At 31.4% G+C, this 27,689-nt stretch overlaps 1 protein-coding gene across 2 annotated transcripts in view; it reads left to right on the forward strand.

Moving 5' to 3' along the window:
• fabp3 (fatty acid binding protein 3, muscle and heart) overlaps positions 1 to 26,487 on the forward strand; it is a 53,481-nt gene extending 26,994 nt beyond the window's left edge. For both annotated transcript variants that reach the window (XM_061930902.1, XM_061930903.1), the window contains 4 exons: positions 16,004 to 16,078; positions 22,019 to 22,191; positions 26,078 to 26,179; positions 26,260 to 26,487. In XM_061930902.1, coding sequence (XP_061786886.1) covers positions 16,006 to 16,078; positions 22,019 to 22,191; positions 26,078 to 26,179; positions 26,260 to 26,313 — 402 coding nt within the window. In that variant the 5' untranslated portion in view covers positions 16,004 to 16,005 and the 3' untranslated portion in view covers positions 26,314 to 26,487. The remainder of the gene's footprint in view (positions 1 to 16,003; positions 16,079 to 22,018; positions 22,192 to 26,077; positions 26,180 to 26,259) is intronic.
• The last annotated feature ends 1,202 nt before the right edge of the window (positions 26,488 to 27,689 follow it).

Consider the following 27,689-nt stretch of genomic DNA (forward strand, 5'->3'; position numbering starts at 1 on the left):
CGGGAAGTGACTATTTTCTGTGAGCTTTTATTTTGAAACCGACTTTCGGAAGTATAACAGCCAGTGTAAAAGTTTGAGCTATACTCTGCTGGCACGCAATAATGTTTGTTGCTTCGAAGGAATTTCAATGTGCGCTTAGGTGTTATATTAACACACTCATGCGCCATAAGGTGGTCCTCTATTAACACCAGTCCTCGTGGTTTTGTCTCCTGGAAACAAATCCCTTTTGTCCTCTCCCGGATCTATATCCTGTTCTTTATCAGCTAAACATACATTAGCGTTCACTATTCTCTTTCATCACTCAACCATAACTTAATCATTTGACCGGCAGAGGGCGCAAGAGTACCAACGCAATGCTCGAGCGGTCTACTTTCGCCCACAAAACGCTAATCATAAGGGAAGTAGTAAGCAGTTTAACTCTAATAATTAGTGCGAAGTATTTACATGTTGAATATGAATGAACTATTAGAGTGGAATCTTTGTTCGCTGTAAATTAAAAGCAGAACCTCATTGAAATGTCGAGCTTCCGCTTTGGTTGCTTCTTCGTGGTCACGTGATGCATTTGCGGAAGTACCTGTGTGCTGTGACACGCTTTCGCCTCTTGAGGCTCAACGTGATATTACAGTGTCCTGTAGGAGAATTATTATTATTATTATTTAAAGATAGTTTTTAACAGCACATTTAAATTCGACATGAACAATATAAGCTGTAGAATATGTAGATTATATTTTCCTTTAAATACAAGCTGTAGAATTGAAGGCAAATTCTAACTTCATGGATTGATAAGTATTGTGATTTTTTTTTATTTTTTAAATATGTTTAGTTGATGAGGGTGATGAGAAATATATGGGAATTAATGGCTTTAAAACAAAGAAACTATATCTTGTAGAGTGAAATTACTGCCAAAACTCTACAAACACACAAATGTTTTGAATCACACAACGATTTGCAAGTAAAAAAAAACCAAAACATTTTCTTCAATAAAAATATTTGCAAGTAAAAAAAAAAAACAATTGTCTGCAAGTTAAAAAAAAAATGCAAGTATAAAAACAATTTTTTGCAAAAAAAAAAAAAGATTCAATCAATCAATCAATGTTTAATCAATCAATGTTTATTTATATAGCCCTAAATCATGAGTGTCTCAAAGGGCTGCACAAGCCACAACGACATTCTCGGCTCAGATCCCACATCCACAATTTTTTACCAAAAAAAAGGTTTTCCAAAAAAAAACATTTTCTTCAAGTAAAAAAATTAATCGCAAGTATTAAACCAATTTTCTTCAATGAAAAAAACAATTTGCGAGTAAAACTATTTTCTTTTAGGAAAACGATGGGCAAGTATTAAAAAAAAAAAAAAAAAAAGGATACATTCAGTTAAAAAAGCGATTTGCAAGTTACAAACAGTTCTAAAAGTATAGAAACAATTTAAAATAAAACATTTGCAAGTATATAAAAACATTTTCTTCAATTAGAAAACAATTTGCAAGCATAAACAATTTTCTTCAATTAAAAAATAATTTTCTTAAGTTAAAAAAAATGATTTGCGAGTAAAAAAAAAAATCCAAAATTTCTGCAAGTAAAAATAAATTGCAAGAATAAAAACAATTTTCTAAAATATTTCACCCTGCGCAATCCTCACACTTGCACTCAGAGCACCCAACTATTTAAGGCCGTCAGGGCCGCTGTTATTTGCGCATGGTGCCCTCTGCCAAAACTAACAAAAAAGAAGAAGCAGGATGGGGAGTAAAATGGCGGCCAGAAGAGAGGGGAACAAGTTCAACCTTGGAACTAACACATGTATTTGATCATCCCTGTGTTGTAAATCATGTAATGTTATTTATGTATGCCTCCTAACTACTCGCCACCCTGATGGCCTTAAATGGACTCAGCAGCACCACCTGTTGTTGTAAAGTGTAAATCACTGGTGCTCTGCAAATCCATCCATCCATTTTCTACCGCTTATTCCCTTTGGGGTCGCGGGGGGCGCTGGAGCCTATCTCAGCTACAATCGGGCGGAAGGCGGGGTACACCCTGGACAAGTCGTCACCTCATCGCAAATCAATGTTTTAATTAAGGAAAGTTGTTTTCATACTTCATCCATCCATCCATCCATTTCCTACAGCTTGTCCCTTTCGAGGTCGCGGGGGGTGCTGGAGCCTATCTCAGCTACTTGCAAATAATTTTTTGAATTGAAGAAAATTGTTGTTATACATGCAAATCATTTTTTTAATTGAAGAAAATTGTTTTTATACATGCAAATCTTTTTTTTGATTGAAGAAAATAGTTTTTATACTTGCAAATATTTTTTTTTAATTAAAGAAAATTGCTTTTTTTCATTGCAAATTGTTTTTTTTACTTGCAGAAAATAGTTTCTATACTTGTGAATAATAACTTGTGAATTTATTTTGATCGAAGAAAATGTTTTTTTTTATTGCAAATAGTTTTTTTAATTGAAGAAATGTTTTTATACTTGCGAATCATTCAAGTTGAAGAAAACTGTTTTTATACATGCAAATAATTTTTTTGATAGAAGAAAATTGTTTTTTTATTTGCTACTTTTTTTAATTGCAGAAAATTGTTTTGTATAATTGCAGATCGTTTTTTTAGTAAGGAAAATGCTTTTTTACTTGCGACTCGTTTTTTTAATTAAAGAAAATACTTTTTATACTTGCAAATTGTTTTTAATTGAAGAAAATTGTTTTTTGACTGAAGATGTTAATTGCAAATCGTTTTTTAGTTAATATTTTTATGCTCGCAAAAAAAAATTTAATTAAAGAAAAAAATTGTTTTAATCCAAATCTTCTTTTTTTTTTATTGAAGAAAATAGTTTTTATACTTGCAGAAAATAGTTTCTATACTTGCGAATAATTTTTTTATTGAAAATTTTTTTTATTTTCTTGCAAATTGTTTTTTTTAATTATTTTTTTACTTGCGAGTGGTTGGGCGTGAGTAAAAACATCTTTATGTTTGTGGAGTTTTGGCAGTAATTTGAGAGTTTTATATGCTTGTAATGTGAACAGATGCATGTCAAAAGTGCTGGAAACTTCAGAAAATTTCCTCACTTTTACTACTTTTTGTGTGTGTGTGTGTGTGTGTGTGTGTGTGTGTGTGTGTGTGTGTGTGTGTGTGTGTGTGTGTGTGTGTGTGTGTGTGTGTGTGTGTGTGTGTGTGTGTGTGTGTGTGTGTGTGTGTGTGTGTGTGTGTGTGTGTGTGTGTGTGTGTGGTCAAGGCAGCATGTATGATCCATCTAATGATGATATTTGACTGGCTAATTGGGTGTAAATGTTGTTTGTCTTAAGTGTTTAAAGGAGGTTTGCAGTGTTAATGTCGGAGTGTGTGCAACTTAATGTTTGTGTCTTTTATTTTGTTAAGAAAAGATGAATGTGACTTTATGAGCCATGAAATCCCGAGGCTCAAATATCACATGAGTGCATCACAAACTGATCCACGCTATTTTTCACACGTGAGATGGTTCTTGTCCTGCGTTTAATGACGGTAACCTTTCACCTTGCGGCCTTTTCCCCTCACAGCTGTTTATGTCCAACACATGTCGGTGTGGACAGCCGTGGGTCACTGTGGGACAAGGGCAGTGGGACAGGGGTGGGTCATGCGCTGTGATGTAACACTTTGGTACAACCTTCATCTGCAAACACAAAGTTCACTTTTCTCTGCTCGTCTCTGGTCCTAATTCAACTTAAACCTAGTGTTTATTTGCACACAACCTTCACAAATGTTACATAACAGTAACAATAATATGAACTAATACAAGGAATATGTAATCAATTATTTCCCCCCGCAAATGTTGTTTAATAGTAATAATAAAAGTAATGTGTGATTAAATATGTTTTTCTTTCTTTTTACATTTTTTTTAACCAATTTTCTTTAATAGCACCAATAATATTAACTAAGTAATGTGTAATGAATTATTTTTTCCTTTTTTCACAAATGTTCATTAATAGCAATGACCATATAAACTATAAGTAACGTGTAATTAAATATATTTTTCAAAAATTTTGTTTGATAGTCATAATATAAACAAATATGAAAACATATTTTTCTTTTTGTACTATTTTCACATTTTGTTTTGTGATGTGTCATGACCTATTAACTTTTTTCACTTTTTTTTAACAAATGTTCAATAGTATTGATGCATGTAATGTGTGATTAAATAACTGTTTTCCTTTTTTTTTTTTTTTTTGCACATTTTGTTTAATAGTAAAATACAATTAATGTGTGATTAAATATTTTTTCCTTTCTTTTTACATTTTATAAAATGTTCTTAAATAGTAACGATAATCTAATCTAAGTAATATGTAATTAAATATATTTTTTTCACAAAATGTGTAATTGAATATTTTCCTGTTTTTTAAATTTTTCAAAAATTTCCTTTAATAATAAAGATAATATAAGTAATATGTAATTAAATACCTGTTTTGTTATTTTCAGATTTTGTTTAATTGTAATAATACAAGTAATGTGGAATTAAATATGTTTTCCTTTTACATTTTTTTTTTATTTTTTTTTTTTACAAATTTTCAATAGTAATGTTGCATGCAATGTGTAATTAAATAACTGTTTTCCTTTTTTTATTTTTATTTTTTTACAATTTTTAGACATTTTGTTTAATAGTAATAATACATATACTGTGTGATTAAATATGTATTTTCTTTTTACATTTAAAAAAAAAGTTCTTTAATAGTAACGATAATACAAACTAAGTAACGTGATTAAATATATATATATAATTGTAAATAATAAATTTGTTTAATAATAATACAAGTAATGTGTAATAAAATATTTTTTTCCTTTTTTTCTACAAATGTTTTTAAATTAAAATATAAACTAATATAAGTAGCTTGTAATTAAATATATTTTCACTAATTGTGTTTGATAGTCATAATATAAACCAATGTGTAAATGTTTTGTTTAGTTTCAAAGTGAATATACTGTATATATCAAATTAAAATGTCAGTAGAAATTGCATGTGATTACTGAAAAACTGAAGCGAAACTGAAATGCCAACTGTAGCTAAATAGCAAAAATGATCTTCTTTAGTGTATAACAGCAAAATGAGGTACAAAAGCTGGCATGAAATGTTAGCATTCCAACACTTGACATGCGTCAACTATTAAAATATTAGATTCTGAGGAGTAGACCTGTAGAAATATCTAAAAAAGCTAAACTGTTAATGTTAGCATGCTAACATTTAGCATGGGTCAAGTTCCAAATTATTTGATTCTGAGGTGGATACCTGCAAAAATAGAGAAAAAAGTTAACATGCTAATGTTAGCATGTTAACATTAAGCATGCATCAAGAAAGAAAATATGACTGAGGTGTATACCTGCAAAAATAGGGGGAAAAAAAGCTATCATGCTAATGTTAGCATGCTAACATGGTAAAACGAGCATTCTAGCAGTTGACCAACATTATCGAGGAGCATTTTGACTTTGGAACAGTTTGAATTGGTTGAGAAATGTGGAAGCACAATAGTAACAATAGTTCAGGAAAACAGGAATTTTTGATGGTTGGAATTGTTTTTAAAAAGTCGGCAAAGTAGTTGAAAGAAAGAGAATAACAAGTGGGAAATTGAAAAGTAGGAAATTGGTTAAAAAGTAGAATTTCTGTAAAGTAGAAAATATTTAGTTTCTCCAGGATGAGTGGAATGTGTTCCTGGTGGAATGTTTGTATCGCTTGAGAAGTGTGGACGTTTTAAAAAATTGTCCATGGGAATTTTTGAAAAATAAAAACACTGTCGCACGTTCAACTTGAATGAGTTGAAAGTTAGCATGCAGACATCTTAAAGTTATTATGCTAACCGTTGTAGCTAATTTTGTTGGTACACGCCTCAAAGTATTATATTTCGGTACTTGGCACATGCTAACTGTTGGCATGCTAGAATTTTTTTTGGCTAATTTTGCAGGAGTATGCCTCAGAGTTGAATATTGTTATTTTAAGCATGATGCATTTTAAAAAGCTAATGTTAGCATGTTGGTAAGCTTGATTTTTTTTTTCTCGCAAATTTTGCAGGAGTACGCCTCAGAGTCAAATATTTAGTTATTTCTAGCATTGATACACTTGACCATGTTAATGTTAGCATGTTAGTATGCAATTTTTATTGCTCATTATGCAGGTATACACGCAAGAGTCATATTTTATTGTGTATAAATAGGTATACATGTATGTATGTATGTATATATGTATATATATATATATATATATGTGTATGTATATATGTATGTATTCGTGTGTGTATATATGTATGTATATGTGTGTGTGTGTATACTTGTATGTATATATGTGTGTATATATACATGTATGTATATATGTGTGTATATATACATGTATGTATATATGTGTGTATATTTACATGTATGTATATGTGTGTGTATATATACATGTATGTATATGTGTGTATATATATACATGTATGTGTATATGTGTGTATATACACATGTATGTATATATGTGTGTATATACACGTATGTATATATGTGTGTATATATATACACATATGAGTGTGTGTATATATTTACACATGTATGTATACACACACACATGTATGTATGTATATGTATATATATACACATGTATGTATAAATGTGTGTGTATATATACATGTATGTATAAATGTGTGTGTATACTAGAGATGCGCGGTTTGCGGACACAACCGCGGAGTCCGCGGATTATCCGCGTATCGGGCGGATGAAATTAAAAAAAATAAGATTTTATCCGCTCGCGGGTCGGGTCGGGCGGATTAATTAGATTTTTTTTTTTTTTTTTTTTTTGCGGGTGGCAGTTAAACCAATTCGGAAATATATATACATAGTTAAATGTTGTTACCCACATACGAAAAACGAGCAGGCACCTGCTGCATATGCCACAACAGAAGAAGAAAAAAGAAAAGAGATGGACACTTTTACGGAGCGGAGAAGGGACGCCTTGCCGGGGTCCGGGACCGAGGCCCCTTCCCCCGAGAGGGCCCCACCGGGAGCCGTAGCTGAGGCGATCCGCGAGAAGGGCCCGACGCACGTCCAGGGTCACTACCGCGCCCACCGCACCGACACCCCGCCTCGTCCGCTTTCGCCGCGGCCGGCGTCACGCGCAGCAGGTAAGCAGCTTACCTGCCCGCCACCCCCGTGGCCGGGGGCTCGTAACATGGGTCACTCCGCGCGCTCCGCCCGCGCAGCTTACCTGCTTGCCACCCCTGTTGCCGGGGGCGCGTAACAGGGGTCACTCCGCGCGCAGTGCGCTCACGAAAGGGGTGGGGCTCACCCTGGTTGATATAGAGAGCAGGACGGTGGCCATGGAATTTCATTTAAGGTTTGTGATAAACCATCAAACTCATTCGTTAAAAGGACTCTATAGTAATATAAAGCGAATTTTTCTGGACATTATCATGCAAGAAAAGTTTATTTTTGGGATCGCGATCACCGCGTAATGATTTTTAAAGGTTGCATTACATTATTAACTGTCCCATGTGATCAGCCAGTGCGATTGGAAGTCCATGCTCAATTATTGCCTCCGTAAATAAAACTTCGGCATTTATCACATCCAAAGAATCTGTTTGGGCGACGAAAAACGTTGAAAGTTTTCCACTTGTATCGCTAGCAACGGCATTAGACTTGTGTTTTTTTGTCCCAACGTGGTCTTTTACATCGCTAATTCCTCCGTGTCCGATCGAAAAATCTTGTCTGCACAAGGTGCAATTCGCGTAGTTTTCACCCTTTTTTTTTTTTTTTAAATTAATATTAGATATATAACAACGGGCGGATGGCGGGCGGGTGCAGTTCTGATCAAACGTTACATCGGGTGGATGGCGGATGGTTGACGACTTTCTGACGCGGTTGCGGATGAAATAAATTGCCTATCCGCGCATCTCTAGTGTATACAGTATATACATGTATGTGTGTGTGTGTGTATACATGTATGTATAAGTGTGTGTGTATGTATATGTATGTGTGTATACATACATGTGTGTATACATGTGTATGTGTGTGTGTGTATACATACATGTGTATGTGTGTATACATACATGTGTATACGTGTGTATACATACATGTGTATATGTTTGTGTATATATACATACATGTGTGGTGTGTGTGTGTATATATACATACGTATGTATATATACATACGTGTGTATATGTGTGTGTATGTATGTATGTATGTATGTATGTGTGTATATATACATACGTGTGTGTGTGTGTGTGTGTGTGTGTGTGTGTGTGTGTGTGTGTGTGTGTGTGTGTGTGTATATATACATACGTGTATGTGTGTATGTATACATACGTGTGTGTAAGGGTATATATACATATGTGCGTGTGTGTGTGTGTATATATATACACAGATGTATATATGTGTGTGTGTGTATATATACACACATGTATATTTACACACATGTATATGTGTGTATATATACATACGTGTATGTGTGTATATATACATACGTGTATGTGTGTATATATGCATACGTGTATGTGTGTTTATATACATACGTGTATGTGTGTGTGTATATATACATGAATGTGTACGTGTGTATATCTACATGTGTGTATCAGTTGGGTCAGGAAAAAACACAGAGGCTATATGTTTCGCAGGTTTCCCTATTTTATTTTTATAAAATCCCCTGACAAGCAGGGGATCCTGCGAAACAGGCTTGTAGGGATGGATAAACCACAGAAACCTCAACTCATAATAATAATAACTCATAAATAGTCATGAAAATAAAGAACTTTTGGCCTGTACACTATATATATATATATATATATATATATATATATATATATAATGGATGGGTGGAAGAAGGAGAATAAAATACAGAAGGAGAATAAAACACCCAGAGATGCACGTGGTTTCCATATTTTTAGAAATGTTGGCTGTGCATCTCTGGGTGTGTTAGAGGCCTATTTTATTCTCCTTCTGTATTTTAGTCTCCTTCTGTATTTTATTCTCCTTCTGCTACATATTTGATTGATTTGATTTTCCTATGTGCACTGTGGGTGGGAGCACCTCACCTGTATTCTTGTCATACATTGTGTTCATTGATGCTATCTTGCTACCGTGCAACTGTTAGCATTTTACTTAGGCTTGGGCTTTTCAGCACACACATTTTATAGCCAAATTACAGTTTGTAGTTCCTTTTTCTTTTCTTTCTTCCGCCACCTTCTTCCACATTTTTGTTCTGATTAAAACCATGTCACTTTCAGAGAATTCGGCTCTTTCACACGTATGATACCATTTTGGGGGGGGGGGGGGGGGGGTTTAAAAAATCTTTCCACCTTTCCAGTACATTTTTCCTCATTCAAAATGAACAATGCGTTTGTTAAGCGTCCAAACATGACATTTCTGTCGTCTTTGATATTCAAACTAACACGTTTAAAGTCTGGCTTTTCACAAAATTCCAACTTTTTAAAATTTGACTGTTTCCCCACTTTTTTCTCTCGACTACTTCTCTCACATTTTTAAATCATTTTAATCAATCCACTATCAAAACTATTCACTATTCAAAATGTGCATTCCGTAACACTTATTCTCTATTAGAAAATGTTCCTACTTTCACTTTTACTTTCTTTTCTCAACCTATTTAAGCGTTCTAAAGTCAAAATTATATTTGATTATGCTAGTCAATTGTGTGCTAATATTAGCATGGTAGCTTCTTTAGCTCATTTTGCAGGTATACACCTTCCAGTCCAATGTTTTGTTACTTGATGCATGTGAACTATTACCATGTTAGCATGTTAGCTCATTTTGACGTTGCAGTATATGCCTGAAAGTCAAATGTTTTGTTACTTTACCCATCATAACACTTTAATGTTAGCATGCTAGCTTTTGTAGCTTATTTTGCATGTATAATGTGCACCACAGAGTAAATATTTTTGTTACTTTGTGTTTAAATGTTTGCATGCTAAGATTAAATTGCTAGGTTGCTAATTTTGCAGGTTTATCCCTCAAAGTCAAATATTTCGTTATTTCATGCATGTCAACTTTAGCATGCTAGCTTCTTCAGCTCATTTTGCAGGTACACTGCACACATCAGAGTACATTTTTTTGTACTTTGTGTATTTTAAATGTTTGCATGCTAAGATTAAAATGCTAGGTTGCTAATTTTGCAGGTTTATCCTTCAAAGTCAAATATTTTGTTATTTCATGCATGTTAATGTTAGCATGCTAGCTTAATCAGCTCATTTTGCATGTATAATGTGCACCACAGAGTACAGTTTTTTGTTACTTTGTGTATTTTGAATGTTCGCATGCTAAGATTAAAATGCTAGGTAGCTAATTTTGTGGGTATATCCCTCAAAGTCAACTATTTCGTTATTTCATGCATGTTAACGTAAGCATGCTAGCTTTTTCAGCTCATTTTGCAGGTGCACTGTACACTTCAGAGTCAAATATTTTGTTACTTTGTGTATTTTAAATGTTCGCATGCTAAGATTAAAATGCTAGGTAGCTAATTTTGCAGGTATATCCCTCAAAGTCAAATATTTTGTTATTTCATGCATGTTAACGTACGCATGCTAGCTTTTTCAGCTCATTTTGCAGGTGCAATGTACACTTCAGAGTCAAATATTTTGTTACTTTGTGTATTTGAAATGTTCGCATGCTAAGATTAAAATGCTATGTAGCTAATTTTGCAGGTATATCCCTCCAAAGTCAAATATTTTGTTGTTTCATACATGTTAATGTTAGCATGCTCGCTTCTTCAACTCATTTTGCGTGTATGTGCGCCACATAGTCAATGTTTTTTGTTACTTTGTGTATTTGAAATGTTCGCATGCTAAGATTAAAATGCTAGATAGCTAATTTTGCAGGTTTATCCCTCAAAGTCAAATATTTCGTTATTTCATGCATGTTAACGTTAGCATGCTAGCTTCTTCAGCTCATTTTGCAGGTACACTGCACACATCAGAGTACATTTTTTTGTACTTTGTGTATTTTAAATGTTTGCATGCTAAGATTAAAATGCTAGGTAGCTAATATTGCAGGTATATCCCTCAAAGTAAAATATTTTATTGTTTCATGCATGTTAACGTTCGCATGCTAGCTTCTTCAGCTCATTTTGCAGGTACACTGCACACCTCAGAGTACATTTTTTTGTACTTTGTGTATTTTAAATGTTCGCATGCTAAGATTAAAATGCTAGGTATCTAATTTTGCAGGTATATCCCTCAAAGTCATATATTTCGTTATTTCATGCATGTTAACGTTAGCATGCTAGCTTCTTCAGCTCATTTTGCATGTATAATGTGCACCACAGAGTACATTTTTTGTTACTTTGTGTATTTTAAATGTTCGCATGCTAAGATTAAAATGCTAGGTAGCTAATTTTGTGGGTATATCCCTCAAAGTCAAATATTTCGTTATTTCATGCATGTTAACGTAAGCATGCTAGCTTTTTCAGGTCATTTTGCAGGTGCACTGTACACCTCAGAGTCAAATATTTTGTTTGTGTATTTTAAATGTTCGCATGCTAAGATTAAAATGCTAGGTAGCTAATATTGCAGGTATATCCCTCAAAGTCAAATATTTTGTTGTTTCATGCATGTTAACGTTAGCATGCTAGCTTCTTCAGCTCATTTTGCGTGTATAATGTGCACCACAGAGTACATTTTTTGTTACTTTGTGTATTTTAAATGTTAGCCTGCTGAGATTAAAATGCTAGGCAGCTAATTTTGCAGGTATTTGCCTCAAGATTAAAATATTTTGTTATTTCATGCTAGCTTCCTAAGCTCATTTTGCAGATACACACCTCAGAATCAAATACTTTCATGATGGCAGGTATATGATTCAGAGTCAAAATGTTAGGTTTTTTTTTTTTCAGCGCCAGCTAACTTTAGCATTCTAACGGTAGCATGTTAATATGCTGGCTATTTTTTCAGGCATACACCCAAAAGTCCTGTATTTATTTACTTGACACTGTCTGGATGGCGTGCCAACTGTTGGCATTTCAGTTTGGCTTCAGCTTTTCAGAGGTGACACACATTTTTTGCCAAAATGACAAAATGCCACTTTTGACTTAAGTGTTGAACGTGTATTTTCATGTTTGGATGAGTGTCCGTCATCATTCAACAGGTCCTTGTCAGCCCTATGCTACATGCTACATGCTACATGAGTCAGACTTGATTGACGCGTGTCTTTCATGAAGCAGGAATGTTACATCATGCTAGCTTTGTGTGTGGAGTTTACAGCGCCAATGCAGTCGGTATCCGGTTGGACCAGTGGGAGGAGTCAGGCCAGTCACGTGACCTCCTTGCACACTTTTGTGACTTTGCCTTCACGTGCACGTCAAGGTTTCATAAGTCAAATTACAAACGGAAACAAAGACATTATATTCGCAGATTATTGATGACACAGCAGACACTAGAAAATATTGGTTATGCTTTACGACTACAGGTAATTTTTTCCTTTTTTATGGACTTTAACTTTATTTTATTGAATTTTGACAAAATATTTTCCCAGCTGCATTTCACTGCATACTCTTTGAGCAATTATATGTCCATATTCACATGGATTTATCGCTGTTTTTGTCCTTTCTTTATTCTTTATTAATTGACACAAAAAAATCCAAATATTTAATATAAATGATTAAGAAAAATTGACACAAAAAATGCATAACATTTCATATAAATGAGAAAAAAGTTACGCAAAAAATCCTAATATTTTGTTAAAATTGTTAGTTTTGAAACAAAATAATCCAAAACATTTAATGTAAGTAATTAAGAAAAAACTGACACACAGACTCTAAAACATTAATGTAAATAGTTAAAAAAAAAAGAATTGACACCAAAAAGCCTTAAACATTTATTGTAAATATCAAATTAGAATTGACATAGAAAATACCAAAACATTTCATGTAAATAATTATGAAACAATTGACACAAAAAATCCACAACATTTTATATAAATAATTAAGAATAAGTTACGCAAAAAATCCAAACATTTTGTTAAAATTGTTAGTTTTGACACAAAATAATCCAAAACATTTATTGTAAAAAATTAAGAAAAAACTGACAGATTCTAAAACATTAATGTAAAAAAGAATTGACACCAAAAAGCCTTAAACATTTAATGTAAATATCAAATTAGAATTGACACAGAAAATACCAAAACATTTCAAGTAAATAATTACGAAACAATTGACTCAAAAATCCACAACATTTTATATAAATGATTAAGAATAAGTTACGCAAAAAATCCAAACATTTTGTTAAAATTGTTAGTTTTGACACAAAATAATCCAAAACATTTAATGTAAATAATTAAGAAGAAACTGACACGTAGACTCTAAAACATTAATGTAAATAGTTAAAAAAGAATTGACACCAAAAAGCCTGAAACATTTAATGTAAATATCAAATTAGAATTGACACAAAAAATACCAAAACATTTCATGTAAATAACTATGAAACAATTGACACAAAATACACACAACATTTTATAAAAATAATTGAGAAAAAAGTTAGGCAAAAAATCCAAACATTTTGTTAAAATTGTTAGTTTTGACACAAAATAATCCAAAACATTTAATGTAAATAATTAAGAACAAACTGACACGTAGACTCTAAAACATTAATGTAAAAAAATAATTGACACCAAAAATCCTTACACATTTAATCCATCCATCCCATCCATTTTCTACCGCTTATTCCCTTTGGGGTCGCGGGGGGCGCTGGAGCCTATCTCAGCTACAGAAAATACCAAAACATTTCATGTAAATAATTACGAAACATCCATCCATCCATTTTCTACCGCTTATTCTCTTTGGGGTCGCGGGGGGCGCTGGAGCCTATCTCAGCTACAGAAAATACCAAAACATTTCATGTAAATAATTACGAAACAATCGACACAAAATATCCAAAACATTATTGTAAAGTATAAAGAAAAAATGGACGCAAAATCTAAAACCCATCTATCCATTCCATTCATTTTCTACCGCTTGTCCATGGCAAAAAAGCTGGAGCCTATCCCAGCTGCACTCGGGAGGAAAGCAGTGTACACCCTGGGCAAGTCAAATCCAAAACATTTAAAATAAATAATTAAGAATTGACACCAAAAAAAAATCCAAAACATTTCTTGTAAATAATTATGAAAACATTGAAAAATAAATCCACAACATTTAAAGCAAATAATTAAAACATTGACACAAAAAATCTAAACATCTAAAATAAATAATTAATAAAAAGAATTGTCACAAAAAATCCAAAACATTAAATGAAAATAATTAAGAAAGAAAATGACAAAATTCCAAAATTTTAATGAAAAGTGAGAAGAAATTGACACACAAAAAATCCAAAACATAAATGTAAAGTTAGAAAATTTGACACAAAAATCCAAAACCATTAATGTAAAATAAGTGAGAAAAAATGTATTCAAAATTCCTAAACATTTAATGTTAATAATTAAGACAAAACTTGACAGAAAATTACAAAACATTAATGCAAAGTGGGAAAAAAATAAGACAAAAAATTGAAAACATAAATGTAAATAATTTAGAAAAGAAATTACCAAGAAATCCAAAACATTTGATGTAAATAATTAAGAAAACATTGACAAAGAAATCCAATACATTTTTTGTAAATAATTAATTCAAAAAATTACACAAATTTTAAGCATTTACTATAAATTAATAAAAATAAATGACACCAAAATCCAAAACCTTAATTTAATTTTTTATTTTTTTTTACAAAAGATTCCAACATCTTTAATGTAATTAAGAAACAAATTACACAAAAATCCAAAACCAATAATGTAACTAATAAAGGATTGACATAAAAAATCTAAAACATTTATGTAAATAAGAAAAATTTACCCAAAAAATTCTAAACATTTTATGTAAATAATTAATAAAAAAATGTACCCAAAAAATCCAAAACATTAATTTCAATAATTAATTTAAAAAAAAAAACACAAAAAATCCAAAACATAAATGTAAATAATTAAGAAAATATGACAAAGAAATCCACAGCATTTATTATAAATTGATAAAAATGGATTGATAAAAATAAATGACACCAAAATCTAAAACATTAAAATTAAATATATATATATATATTTTTTTTTACAAATGATTCCAAAACGTTTAATGTAATTAAGAAACAAATTACACAAAAATCCAAAACATAAATGTAAATAATTAAGAAAATATGACAAAGAAATCCACAGCATTTATTATAAATTGATAAAAATGGATTGATAAAAATAAATGACACCAAAATCCAAAACATTAAAATTAAATATGTATATATATATATTTTTTTTTTTACAAAAGATTCCAAAACGTTTAATGTAATTAAGAAACAAATTACACAAAAATCCAAAACCAATAATGTAACTAATAAAGAAAGGATTGACACAAAAAATCAAAAACATTTATGTAAATAAGAAAAAAATTTACACAAAATATTCTAAACGTTTTATGTAAATAATTAATCAATTTACCCCAAAAATCCAAAATATTAATTTCAATAATTAATAAAACAACAACAACAAAAAGACAAAAAATCCAAAACATAAATGTTTTGGATTCTGCAATTGTTTTTTAAACAATTAATAATTGAGAAAAAAATTACAAAGGAATCCACAACATTAATGTAAATATATATTTTTTTTAAAAAGAGAGAAAGAAACCCAAAACTAAAAGAAAAAAAAAACTATTTGGTCTGTTTTTTTATGGACACTTAAAAAAACAGCATAAGTTCATCATTATATTTATTCTAAACGATAATAAAATCCTATGTTATTTTCATATAAGATGTTTTATTTTGGATAACATGACTCAAGTGTGGAGGCAGCAGACATTTTTCCTCTCCCCTCCTCCCGCCCAGACTGATGACGTCACAAACAGCCGGTACAAATTCAGCCAATAGGATGCAGCTTAGTTTAGTGCGGCTGACTCTCCTCCCCTTCTTCTCTCCTTGCAGTCACACGCTCACACACTCACTCTCTCACACACTCACTCTCTCACACACACATTCTCCTCCTCGTTGCTCCCCTTGTGCTGCAGACATGGCCCAGACTTTTGTTGGCACCTGGAACCTCAAATCCAGCGAGAACTTTGACGAGTACATGAAGCAACTGGGTGAGTTTTTTTACTCATTCATTTTCATTTCCATTTCACTGCTGTGCGTGTGTGGGTCAGGATGCATGATATGTGGTGTGCACGTGTGTGTGTGTGTGCGTGTGTGTGTTCATCTCAGAGACTAAAATTAGTATTATTCCAAGATGGAGAGTGCAGGACAGGAATAAGTGTGGAAAAAGAGGAAGATGAAGGAGCGACCACATGGCCTCAGTGGGAGCAGGGAGGGGCCCCCACGACCCACCCTCAATAGTGTACACACACAGAGAGAGACACACACACACACACACACACACACACACACACACTTGCATTTGAAAGCCATCTATTGTTGGAGGTCATGTGGGAGGACTTGCATTTTAAAAAAGGAGGCATCAACAAGAAGCACCTGTAACAATACATACTTCTCCTTTAAATTGTTTAATAGTCATACTAATATGTAATTAGAAAAATAATTAATATTTAGAAAAATATATATAAACGAATACTGAACACAAAACTAATACAAATGTGTAATTCAATCAGTGTATTTTTTATTTTTCCCTCATTTAAATGTATATTTGTTTTACATTTTTCACATATTTTGTATAATAATGATACAAATATGTAATTAAATAAATATATATTAAACTCATACTAAAAAGTAATGCAAATAATGTGTAAGTAAATCGGTATCACCAAAAATGATTCCCGGGCGTGGCCACCGCTGCTGCTCACTGCTCCCCTCGCCTCCCAGGGGGTGATCAAGGGTGATGGGTCAAATGCAGAGAATAATTTCGCCACACCTAGTGTGTGTGTGTGTGTGTGTGTGTGTGTGTGTGTGTGTGTGTGTGTGAGACAATCATTGGTACTTTATATTTTTAAAATTTTTCACTAATTTAAATGTGTATTTTGTTTTTTTTACATTTTCTATAGTAGTAATGATTCAAATATGTAATTAAATATATATTTTAAAATGTTCACATATTTTGTTTGATAGTAGTAATATAAACTACTAGAAATATTATTTTATTTTCCCCAAATTTTGTGAAGTAGTAATAATATAAATGAATTCCATTGTGTAATTAAAAAATATATATTTAAAAAAATATGTTTAATAGTAGTGATAATATAAACTAATAAAAAATGCATGATTAAATCAGTATATTTTAGTGAATATTGTGAATATTTTTCACATACTTTGTTTAAAAATCCTGACACAGATATGTAATTAAACATGTTTCTAAAACGTTGTCAAATTTTATAATATATATTTTTCTTTTTTATTATACATTTTTGCACATTTTATTTTTTATAATATGTAATATATATTTTCATGAATTGTGCTTAATAGTATTAATATTCTATTATTTTCCCCAAATTTTGTCAAGTAGTAATAATATGAATTAAGTCAATTGTGTAATTAAATATATATATGTATTTTAAAATGTTTTAATGTGATAATATAAACTAATTAAAATGCATAATTAAATAAGTATATTTTAGATTTTAAAAGTGAATTTTTTCACATACTTTGTTTACAGATATGTAATTAAATAAACATAAGTTTCTAAAATGTTGTCAAATTTTATATTACATATATTTTCCTTTTTGTTTTACATTTTTGTATATATAATATATAATATGTATTGTATTTTCACAAATTTTGTTTAATAGCATTAATATAACCTAATATTCTATAATTTCCCCCAAATTTTGACAAGTAGTAATATAAATTAATTAAGTTGTTTATCAATCAATCAATCATGTTTATTTATATAGCCCTAAATCCCTAGTGTCTCAAAGGGCTGCACAAGCCACGACGACATCCTCTGTTCAGAGCCCACAAAAGGGTAAGGAAAAACTCACAACCCAGTGGGATGTAATTAAATATATGTATTTTTTTATTTATTAATTATGTTTAATAGTAGTAATAATATAAACTAATTTAAAAAATGCATAACTAAATCAGTATATTTTTGGTTTTGTAAGTGAATTTTTTTCCACATACTTTGTTTACAGATTAAATAAACATATGTTTCTAAAATGTTGTCAAATTTTATAATACATATTTTCCTTTTGTTTTAAATTTTTGCAGATTTTATTTTTTATGTAATACATATATATTTTCACAAATGTTGTTTAATAGTATTAATATAACTTAATAGAAATATTCTCTTATTTTTCCCAAATTTTGTCAAGTAGTAATAATATAAACTAATTATATTGTATAGTTAAATATATATATATTTTTAATTATGTTTAATAGTAGTGATAATATAAACTAATTAAAAAAAAAGTGTCATTCAATCAGTATATTTTAGATTTTATATGTGAATTTCTTTTCACATACTTTATTTAAAAATTATGACAGATGTCATTAAATAAATGTTTCTAAAATGTCAAATGTTGTTTGACAGTAATACAAAAAAATACAAGTAATATGTAATTATATATTTTTTTTCACAAGTTGTGTTTAAGAGAAATGATACGAGTAATGTGTAATAAAATAAAAAATGTTTTTTTTAATTTTTCACAAATTTTGTTTAATGATATTATATTAAATACATATATTTTATTTTCACAAATTTACTTTGACAGTAATATAAACTATATTTTTTTTAATTTTCATTAATTTGTGCTCTGAACCGAGGGTGTCGTTGTGGCTTGTGCAGCCCTTTGAGACACTAGTGATTTAGGGCTATATTAATAAACATTGATTGATTGATTGATTGATTGATAATTTTGTTTAATAGTAATAATAGAAACAATGATATAAACTAATTCAGTTAATGTGTAATTGAATATAAATTTTAAAATATTTTTTCACAAATTCTGTTTAATAGTTGTAATAATATAAACTAATACAAAAATGTGTGATTAAAATCAGTACATTTTAGATTTTTCGCAAATTTTAATTTAATCTTTTTTCACATGCTGTTTAAAAATTATATGTATATATGTGTATATATATGTATATATGTATATATATGTATAGATGTGTGTATATATGTACATGTATGTGTTTATATATATATGTGTGTATATATATGTTATGTATAAAAGTGTGTATATGTATGTATATAAGTGTGTATATGTATACATATGTGTATATGTATGTATATATATGTGTATATATATATGTATATATGTGTATATATGTATATATATATATACATGTGTAAATGTGTGTATGTATATGTGTATATGTATATATGTGTATATGTATGTATATATACATGTGTAAATGTGTGTATGTATATGTAAGTATATATATGTATGTATGTATATAGAAATGTGTATATGTATATATATATTTTCCTTTTTTGTAAATTTTTCACAATTTCGTTCAATCGTAATATACGGTTAATTTGTAATGAAATATTTTTTGTCACAATTTTTTAAAAATGGTAATAATACCACTAATGTGGAAGGAAATATCTTTCCCTTTTTTACACATTTTTTCACCATTTTTTCAATGAAAATAATACAAGTAATATGTAATGAAATATTTCCCCCCTTTTTTTTATTTCATCAAATCGTATTTTCAATGTTTTTTTAACAGTAATTTTAATTTAATCAAATGCAAATTGTTTGTAATTCTAAACAATATGTTCCAAAACAGAAAACATAAATATACCAAAACTGCATACAACTAAACATTTATTTTGACTTTAAACATGTTTTAATTAAAATATAAAGAAATGTTTTCTAATCCTTAAAAAAAAACATACAAATTTTCTACACTTTTCTAAATTGTCATTAAGAATGTATTTATTTATAATAAAAAAAAATTGAACATCTCACACAATACATAACTAGAGTATTAGAAAGCACATGAACAAAAACTTCAATTAATGTGTGTGTGTGTGTGTGTGTGTGTGTGTGTGTGTGAGGGGGTCAGGTGCAGTGTAGTGTGTATATTGGGGGTCGACACTGTTGACCTATGACCTCGCAGCTCATTTAGCAGCACATCCACTCCTGATCACCATAGCAACAGGCGACCTTTCAGCCTTTTGCCCTCGTCCTCCTGATCAATGAGCCATTTGAGCGAACACACACACACACTCACACAAAAAGGAGCCTCAAACAGGATGGTCGGGCTGCATTGAAGGGCGTGAGAAGTGGTAGTGCGTTCAGGTGCACACCAATCACGTTGGTGCGTACATGCCTGGACAGGCTGTCATCTGCGTCAGTCATGTGATCCTTAAGAACAAATAGTACGCCACCGACCTTTTTACACGTTCACACAATGTATGACATCATCACAAACGCCTCATTGAAAGCCCGCAAACCAACACTTTAAAATTGCTTTTATTAATACTGTAGTTGTCATAGATGTGACATTAAGGAGGACACAGACATTACAGCATAGCTATGTGAGCTACATGCTAACATTACATTTGAATATCATGCTAGGTTAGCAACACTAGCATAGCTATGTGAGCTACATGCTAACATTACATCATGCTAGGTTAGCAACCCTCGCAGTTATGTGAGCTACATGCTAATTTTACATTTCAACATGTTAGGTTAGTAACATTAGCATAGCTATGTGAGCTACATGCTAGGTTAACAACACTAGCATAGCTATGTGAACTTCATGCTAACATTACATTTTAACATCATGCTAGATTAGCAACATTAGAATAGCTATGTGAGCTACATGCTAACGTTACATTTCAACATCATGTTAGCTTAGTGACACGAGCATAGCTATGTGAGCTACATGCTAACATTACATTTTAACATCATGCTAGGTTAGCAACACTAGCATAGCTGTGTGAACTACATGCTAACATTACATTTTAACATCATGCTAGGTTAGCAACATTAGAATATTTGTGAGCTACATGCTAACGTTGCATTTCAACATCACGTTAGCTTAGTAACACTAGCATAGCTATGTGTGTTACATGCTAACATTACATTTCAACATCATGCTAATTTAGCAACACTAGCATAGCTATGTGAGCTACATGCTAACATTACATTTGAACATCATGTTAGGTTAGCAACACTAGCATAGCTATGTGAGGTACATGCTAACATTACATCATGCTAGGTTGGCAACCCTAGCAGTTATGTGAGCTACATGCTAACATTACATTTCAACATCATGTTAGGTTAGTAACATTAGCATAGTTATGTGAGCTACATGCTAAGTTAACAACCATAGCATAGCTATGTGAGCTACATGCTAACATTACATTTGAACATCATGCTATGTTAGCAACAGTGGCATAGCTATGTGAGCTACATGCTAATGTTACATTTTAACATCATGTTAGCGTAGTAACACTAGCATAGCTATGTGAGCTATATGCTAACGTTACATTTCAACATCATGTTAGCTTAGTAACACTAGCATAGCTATGTCAGCTACATGCTAACATTACATTCCAACATCATGCTAGGTTAGCAACACTAGAATAATTATGTGAGCTACATGCTAACATTATGCTAGGTTAGCAACATTAGCATAGTGTGAGCTATATGCTAACATTACATTTCAACATCATGTTAGCTTAGTAACACTAGCATAGCTATGTGAGCTACATGCTAACATTACATTCCAACATCATGCTAGGTTAGCAACACTAGAATAGTTATGTGAGCTACATGCTAACATTATGCTAGGTTAGCAACATTAGCATAGCCATGTGAGCTACATGCTAACATAACATTTGAACATGATGTTAGGTTAGCATATTTACTGAAGAAAAACCACATGATCAAACTCACATCTGTGAGTGACTGTCGGGTAGTTGGCATAGCTGCGGCTGTGTTTTAAGACATGTAGTGAAGCCTCTTTTTTTCTTCACAAAGATGTCTGACTTGAAAAGAGAGTTTAATTAAAAACTCTTAAAATTGGAGTGACCGAGTGAGGGGGAACATCATGAAAAAGTTGTAGTAATAATAATAATAAAGCAGAATGTGCTAACATTGTGGTGTTCCGTGCAGGTGTTGGTTTCGCCACCCGCACGGTGGGCAACATGACCAAGCCCACCACCATCATCTCTGTGGAGGGCGACAAGGTGACGGTGAAGACGCAGAGCACCATCAAGAACACAGAACTCTCCTTCAAGCTGGGGGAGGACTTTGAAGAGACCACCGCCGACGACAGGAAGGTCAAGGTGAGGCCATAACTTCAATTAGTTCATGAATTATTTTTACAATATAATCTATAATCTTCATTTTTTACTCAATACAATTAAAAAAATATAAAATTTAATTAAATTGATGTGGGGAATGTATTGAACTTGTTTTTTTGTTTTGTTTGTTTTTTAATAAACTGTATAATGTAAAACATGTATTTACATTTACTTAATTTAGGAATGTATAAACACATTTTTAAAATGGTCACATTTTGTAGTTTTAAAATGTATTTTTAATTTAAAAAATTGACAGTGTAGGAATTGTAAAATTGTAAATATAAATGAGAAAAATTCAACACTTTTTGATAAGAAAATTAGTTACTTTTGAATTTAAATACATTAAAAGTAAAAATCGTATTTACAATTTAGATGTATATTTAATGTATAGAAATATTTACATTTTAGAATAAGTTATTTTTTTATTAAAAATGTTTCACTACATTGATTTAGTGTAAAAATGTGAAGATACAGTTTTTAAATAAAATCCCGTAAAAAGTAAAAAAAAAAAAAAAAAGTTAAAATAAATCAAAAAATTCAACACTTTTTGATTTAAAAAAAGTTACTTTTGAATTTATATACATTTAAAATAAAAATCATATTTACAATCTAGATGTATATTTAATGTATAGAAATATTTAAATTTTTGAATAAGTCTTAATATTTTTTATAAAAAATGTTTCAATACATTGATTTAGTGTAAAAATGTGAAGATACAATTTTTAAATACAATCCCGTAAAAAGCACAAAAAAGAAATCACAATAAAAAAGTAAAAATGAATCAGAAAAATTCAACACTTTTTGATAAAAAAGTTACTTTTGAATTTAAAAACATTTCAAATAAAAATTGTATTTACAATTTAGATGTATATTTAATGTATAGAAATATTTTATTTTTCAAATAAGTTTTAATGTATTTTTTATTTTAAAAAATATATATAAATACATTTATTTAGTGTAGGAATGTAAAGATACAATTTTTAAATGAAATCACATAAAAAGTACAAAAAACAAAGTAAAACAAAAAGTAAAAATAAATGAGAAAAATTAAACACTTTGATTTAAAAAAAAATTTTTAATTGTTATTTTTTTCAAAACAAATCACATTAAAGTCAAAATAAATATCACTTTGTGAGAAAAATTCAACACTTTTCAATAAAAAAAATAATTTCCTTTCAAATTTGAAATAAGAATTAAAATGTATTTTTAATTTAAAAAATTTAAATAAATTGACTTAGTGTTGGAATGTAAAGATGTTTTCTTTACATCACATAAAATAAATTAACGATATGGTAAGACATCCCATTAAAAAAAGAAAAATTCTAAACTGATTACAAAAATATTGAATACCGGTAGTTACTTTTTCAAGAAATCACAATGAAAAAGTAAAAATAAACGAGAAAAATTCAACACTTTTTGCTACATTTAATATTAGTTACTATCAAATTGAAATATATTTGAAATAAAATTCAGATAGGCTAGTTATTTTTAAAAGAAATCACATTAAAATACATATTAAATATTATGTATGTAAATATAAATGTTTAAAAAATTTGAAAAAATTCAACACTTTTTGATTGAAAATACTAAATGAAGTTACTTTTAAATTGAAATATTAGTTGCTTTTAAAAGAAATACATTTTAAAGAGTAAAAAAATTAAGAAAAATGAAACACTTTTTCAATTAAAAATATTGAAGTTAGTTACATTTACATCGAAATATAAATGCTGTTTAAAATCTAAATTAAACTCAAACTTTATTTCAATCAATTGACATTGAGTGAGCAGCATAGACACACACAAGAACAAATATGAAAACAACTTTTTTTTTATTAAACACTGTATAATTGAAGTCAGACTATTCATATATATACTGTATATAAAATACAAAAATTATAGTGAGTCGGAGTAGAAAAGTAAAATACATCATCAGTAAAAGTGTTTTATCTGATGTCTCAACATGACTGGAGGAAAAAAGAATAGTAGCTCAGAAGAAGAATGTCAGAAATGAAGTTTATTAGGATTGCAAGATGGCGATGCCTGCAAGTGAGGAGGCTCTTCTAGCCTCACACGCTAATAATAACATGCTATAAATCAGTAACAAGAACAAGTGAGGTTACACATGTAGCTTACCACCTCCATCCTGTGACTGAATGATGGCTTCTCACTGTCATTATTATTCATTAATATAATAATACTTTCTTTGATCGGTGAATACAAACGACCGGATTCAGGAAGTACAAAAGCAGTGAAGTTGTCACGTGTAAATGGTAAATAAAAACAGAATAGAATGATTTGCAAATCATTTTCAACTTATATTCAATTAAATAGACTACAAAGACAAGATATTTAACGTTCCAACTGCTAAACTTTGTTATTTTTTTGCAAATATTAGCTCATTTGGAATTTGATGCCTGCAACATGTTTCAAAAAGCTGGCACAAGCGGCAAAAAAGACGGAGAAAGTTGAGAAATGCTCATCAAACACTTATTTGGAACATCCCACAGGTGAACAGGCAAATTGGGAACAGGTGGGTGCCATGATTGGGTATAAAAGCAGCTTCCATGAAATGCTCAGTTATTCACAAACAAGGATGGGGTGAGGGTCACCACTTTGTCAACAAATGCCTGAGCAAATTGTTTAAGAACAACATTTCTCAACCAGTTATTGCAAGGAATTTAGGCATTTCACCATTTACAGTTTGTAATATCAGCAAAAGGTTCTGGAGAAATCAACTAAGCCCGTGACCTTGGATCCCTCAGGCGGTACTGCATCAAAAAGCGACAGTGTGTAAAGGATATCACCACATGGGCTCAGGAACATTTAAGAAAACCACTGTCAGTAACTACAGTTTGTTGCTACATCTGTAAGTGCAAGTTAAAACTCTACTATGCAAAGCCAAATCCATTTATCAACAACACCCAGAAACGCCGCCGGCTTCGCTGGGCCCCAGCTCATCCAAGATGGACTCATGCAAAGTAGAAAAGTGCTCTGTGGTCTGACGATTCCACATTTCAAATTGTTTTTGGAAACAGTGGATGTCGTGTCCTCCGGAACGAAGAGGAAAAGAACCATCCGGATTGTTATAGGCGCAAAGTTGAAAAGCCAGCATCTGTGATGGTATGGGGGTGTATTAGTGCCCAAGACATGCGTAAACGCCCCTGCTTATTTCAGCCAATACACGTGTTACAACAGCGTGGCTTCATAGTAAAAGACTGCGGGTACTAGACTGGCCTTCCTGTAGTCCAGACCTGTCTCCCATTGAAAATGTGTGCCGCATTATGAAGCCTAAAATAGCACAACGGAGACCCCCGGACTGTTGAACAACTTAAGCTGTACATCAAGCAAGAATGGGAAAGAATTCCACTTCAAAAATGTGTCTCCTCAGTTCCCAAACCTTTACTGAGTGTTGTTAAAAGGAAAGGCCATGTAACACAGTGGTAAAAATGCCCCTGTGACAACTTTTTTGCAATGTGTTGCTGCCATTAAATTCTAAGTTAATGATTATTTGCAACAACAAAAATGACGTTTTCCAGTGTGAACGTTAAATATCTTGTCTTTGCAGTCTATTCAATTAAATATAAGTTGAAAAGAATGAGCAAATCATTGTATTCTCTTTTTATTGACCATTTACACAACGTGACAACTTCACTGCTTTTGGGTTCCGTACCAGAGCAACAGTCACTGGCCACAAGTCAACACATCCGAGCTACAAATGACACTTTTTCCGCCACAAGGGTGAGGAAAAGCCGAGTCAGCACTTTGTGGAACAACAGTTGATTTGGTTTGAATGCAGGTCATGTGACTCCTGCTGGGGGGGGGAAATAGCATTTGAAACGTAAATATTGAATTTGCCATGTTTGCTGCAGTCCATAGTGACCATAGACGGGGGCAAGATGGTGCACATCCAGCGGTGGGACGGCAAGGAGACCAGCCTGGTGCGAGAGGTCAACGGGAACGCCCTGACGCTGGTCGGTCGCCCCGCCCCCGACGACTAACCCCGCCCCATTCCGGGTCCACTTTAAACCCTTACTTCCCCCGTGTCTTTCAGACGCTGACGATGGGCGACGTGGTTTGCACGCGTTCCTACGAGAAGGCAGAGTGAAGGACGTCCTGAAGTTCTTGACTAGTCAGCATTTCTTCCCCCCCACCCCCATCCCTCACATCTACTGTAAAAACACTGATGAGTAAATTCAATTGTTTTCTTTGTTTGCTGCACTAAATGTGTTGAAGAGAAAAAAGTTACAACTTTGGGAATTTAATAAACTGATATCCCAAATTGTTTTTGTTATGGTTTTGTGTTTGCAGCCCTTTGAGACACTGCTGATTTAGGTTGAGTGTTGAGTCCTTGTGCTCGCTGAAGACCGGCGTGGAGGAAGGAATTCACTTTGCGGCCTCGCTGACAAAAATATCACACTGTTAACGCCGGCGTGGCCGTGTGACAACTTTCCACCAGCTGGCTATATATAACTGTGTGTGTGTGTGTGTGTGTGTGTGTGTGTGTGTGTGTGTGTGTAGGGAAAGTTTCCAGGTGTTCCCGCGCTCGTCTCCAAGTCCTCATCATTCCCTTCTGCTGCCAACTAGATGCAAGGTCAGCATGTCTCTTTTTATTTGTGGTGTTTATTTGTCAATATTTACCGAAATATTGCATTGTGGTTTCACTTATGATTAGCATAGTACTGGTATCATGGTATCCGTTTGTCAGTATTTACTGGAAAAACCTTTTCCGCTATGAGACAGTGATTGTGTCATTGATTGTTACATTTTCACGGTATTTGTGCAACTGAAGAAAAACTACAAAAAAACACTTTAAAAAAAATTGGGCTTAACAAAAAAATCATGGCGTTTTATACTTGGTGCCATCTTAGAGTACGCTTACTTGTCTCATGTTGTCATACTGACATGAGCATGCTAATGTTTTATAGTAGCATTTTGGCTTATATTGTATGTTGAAAATTGAAATAAATTGACAAAGTGTAGGAATTGTAAAATTGTAAATATAAATGAGAAAAATTCAAAACATTGATAAAAAAAATTAGTTACTTTTGAATTTAAATACATTTAAAATAGAAAATCGTATTTACAATCTAGATGTATATTTAATGTATATAAATATTTACATTTTAAATAAGTTCATGTTTTTTATTAAAAATGTTTCAATACATTGATTTAGTGTAAAAATGTGAAGATACAATTTTTAAATAAAATCACGTAAAAAGTACAAACAATAAATCACATTAAAAAAGTAAAAAAATAAAGCAGAAAAATTCAACACTTTTTGATTTAAAAAAAGTTACTTTTGAATTTAAATACATTTAAAATAAAAATCGTATTTACAATCTAGCTGTATATTTAATGTATATAAATATTTACATTTTAGAATAAGTCTTCATATTTTTTATGAAAAATGTTTCAATACATTGATTTAGTGTAAGAATGTGAAGATACAATTTTTAAATAAAATCCCGTTAAAAGTACAAA

The sequence above is a fragment of the Nerophis lumbriciformis genome, linkage group LG37 (genome assembly GCF_033978685.3).
Source record: "Nerophis lumbriciformis linkage group LG37, RoL_Nlum_v2.1, whole genome shotgun sequence".
NCBI lineage: Eukaryota > Metazoa > Chordata > Actinopteri > Syngnathiformes > Syngnathidae > Nerophis > Nerophis lumbriciformis.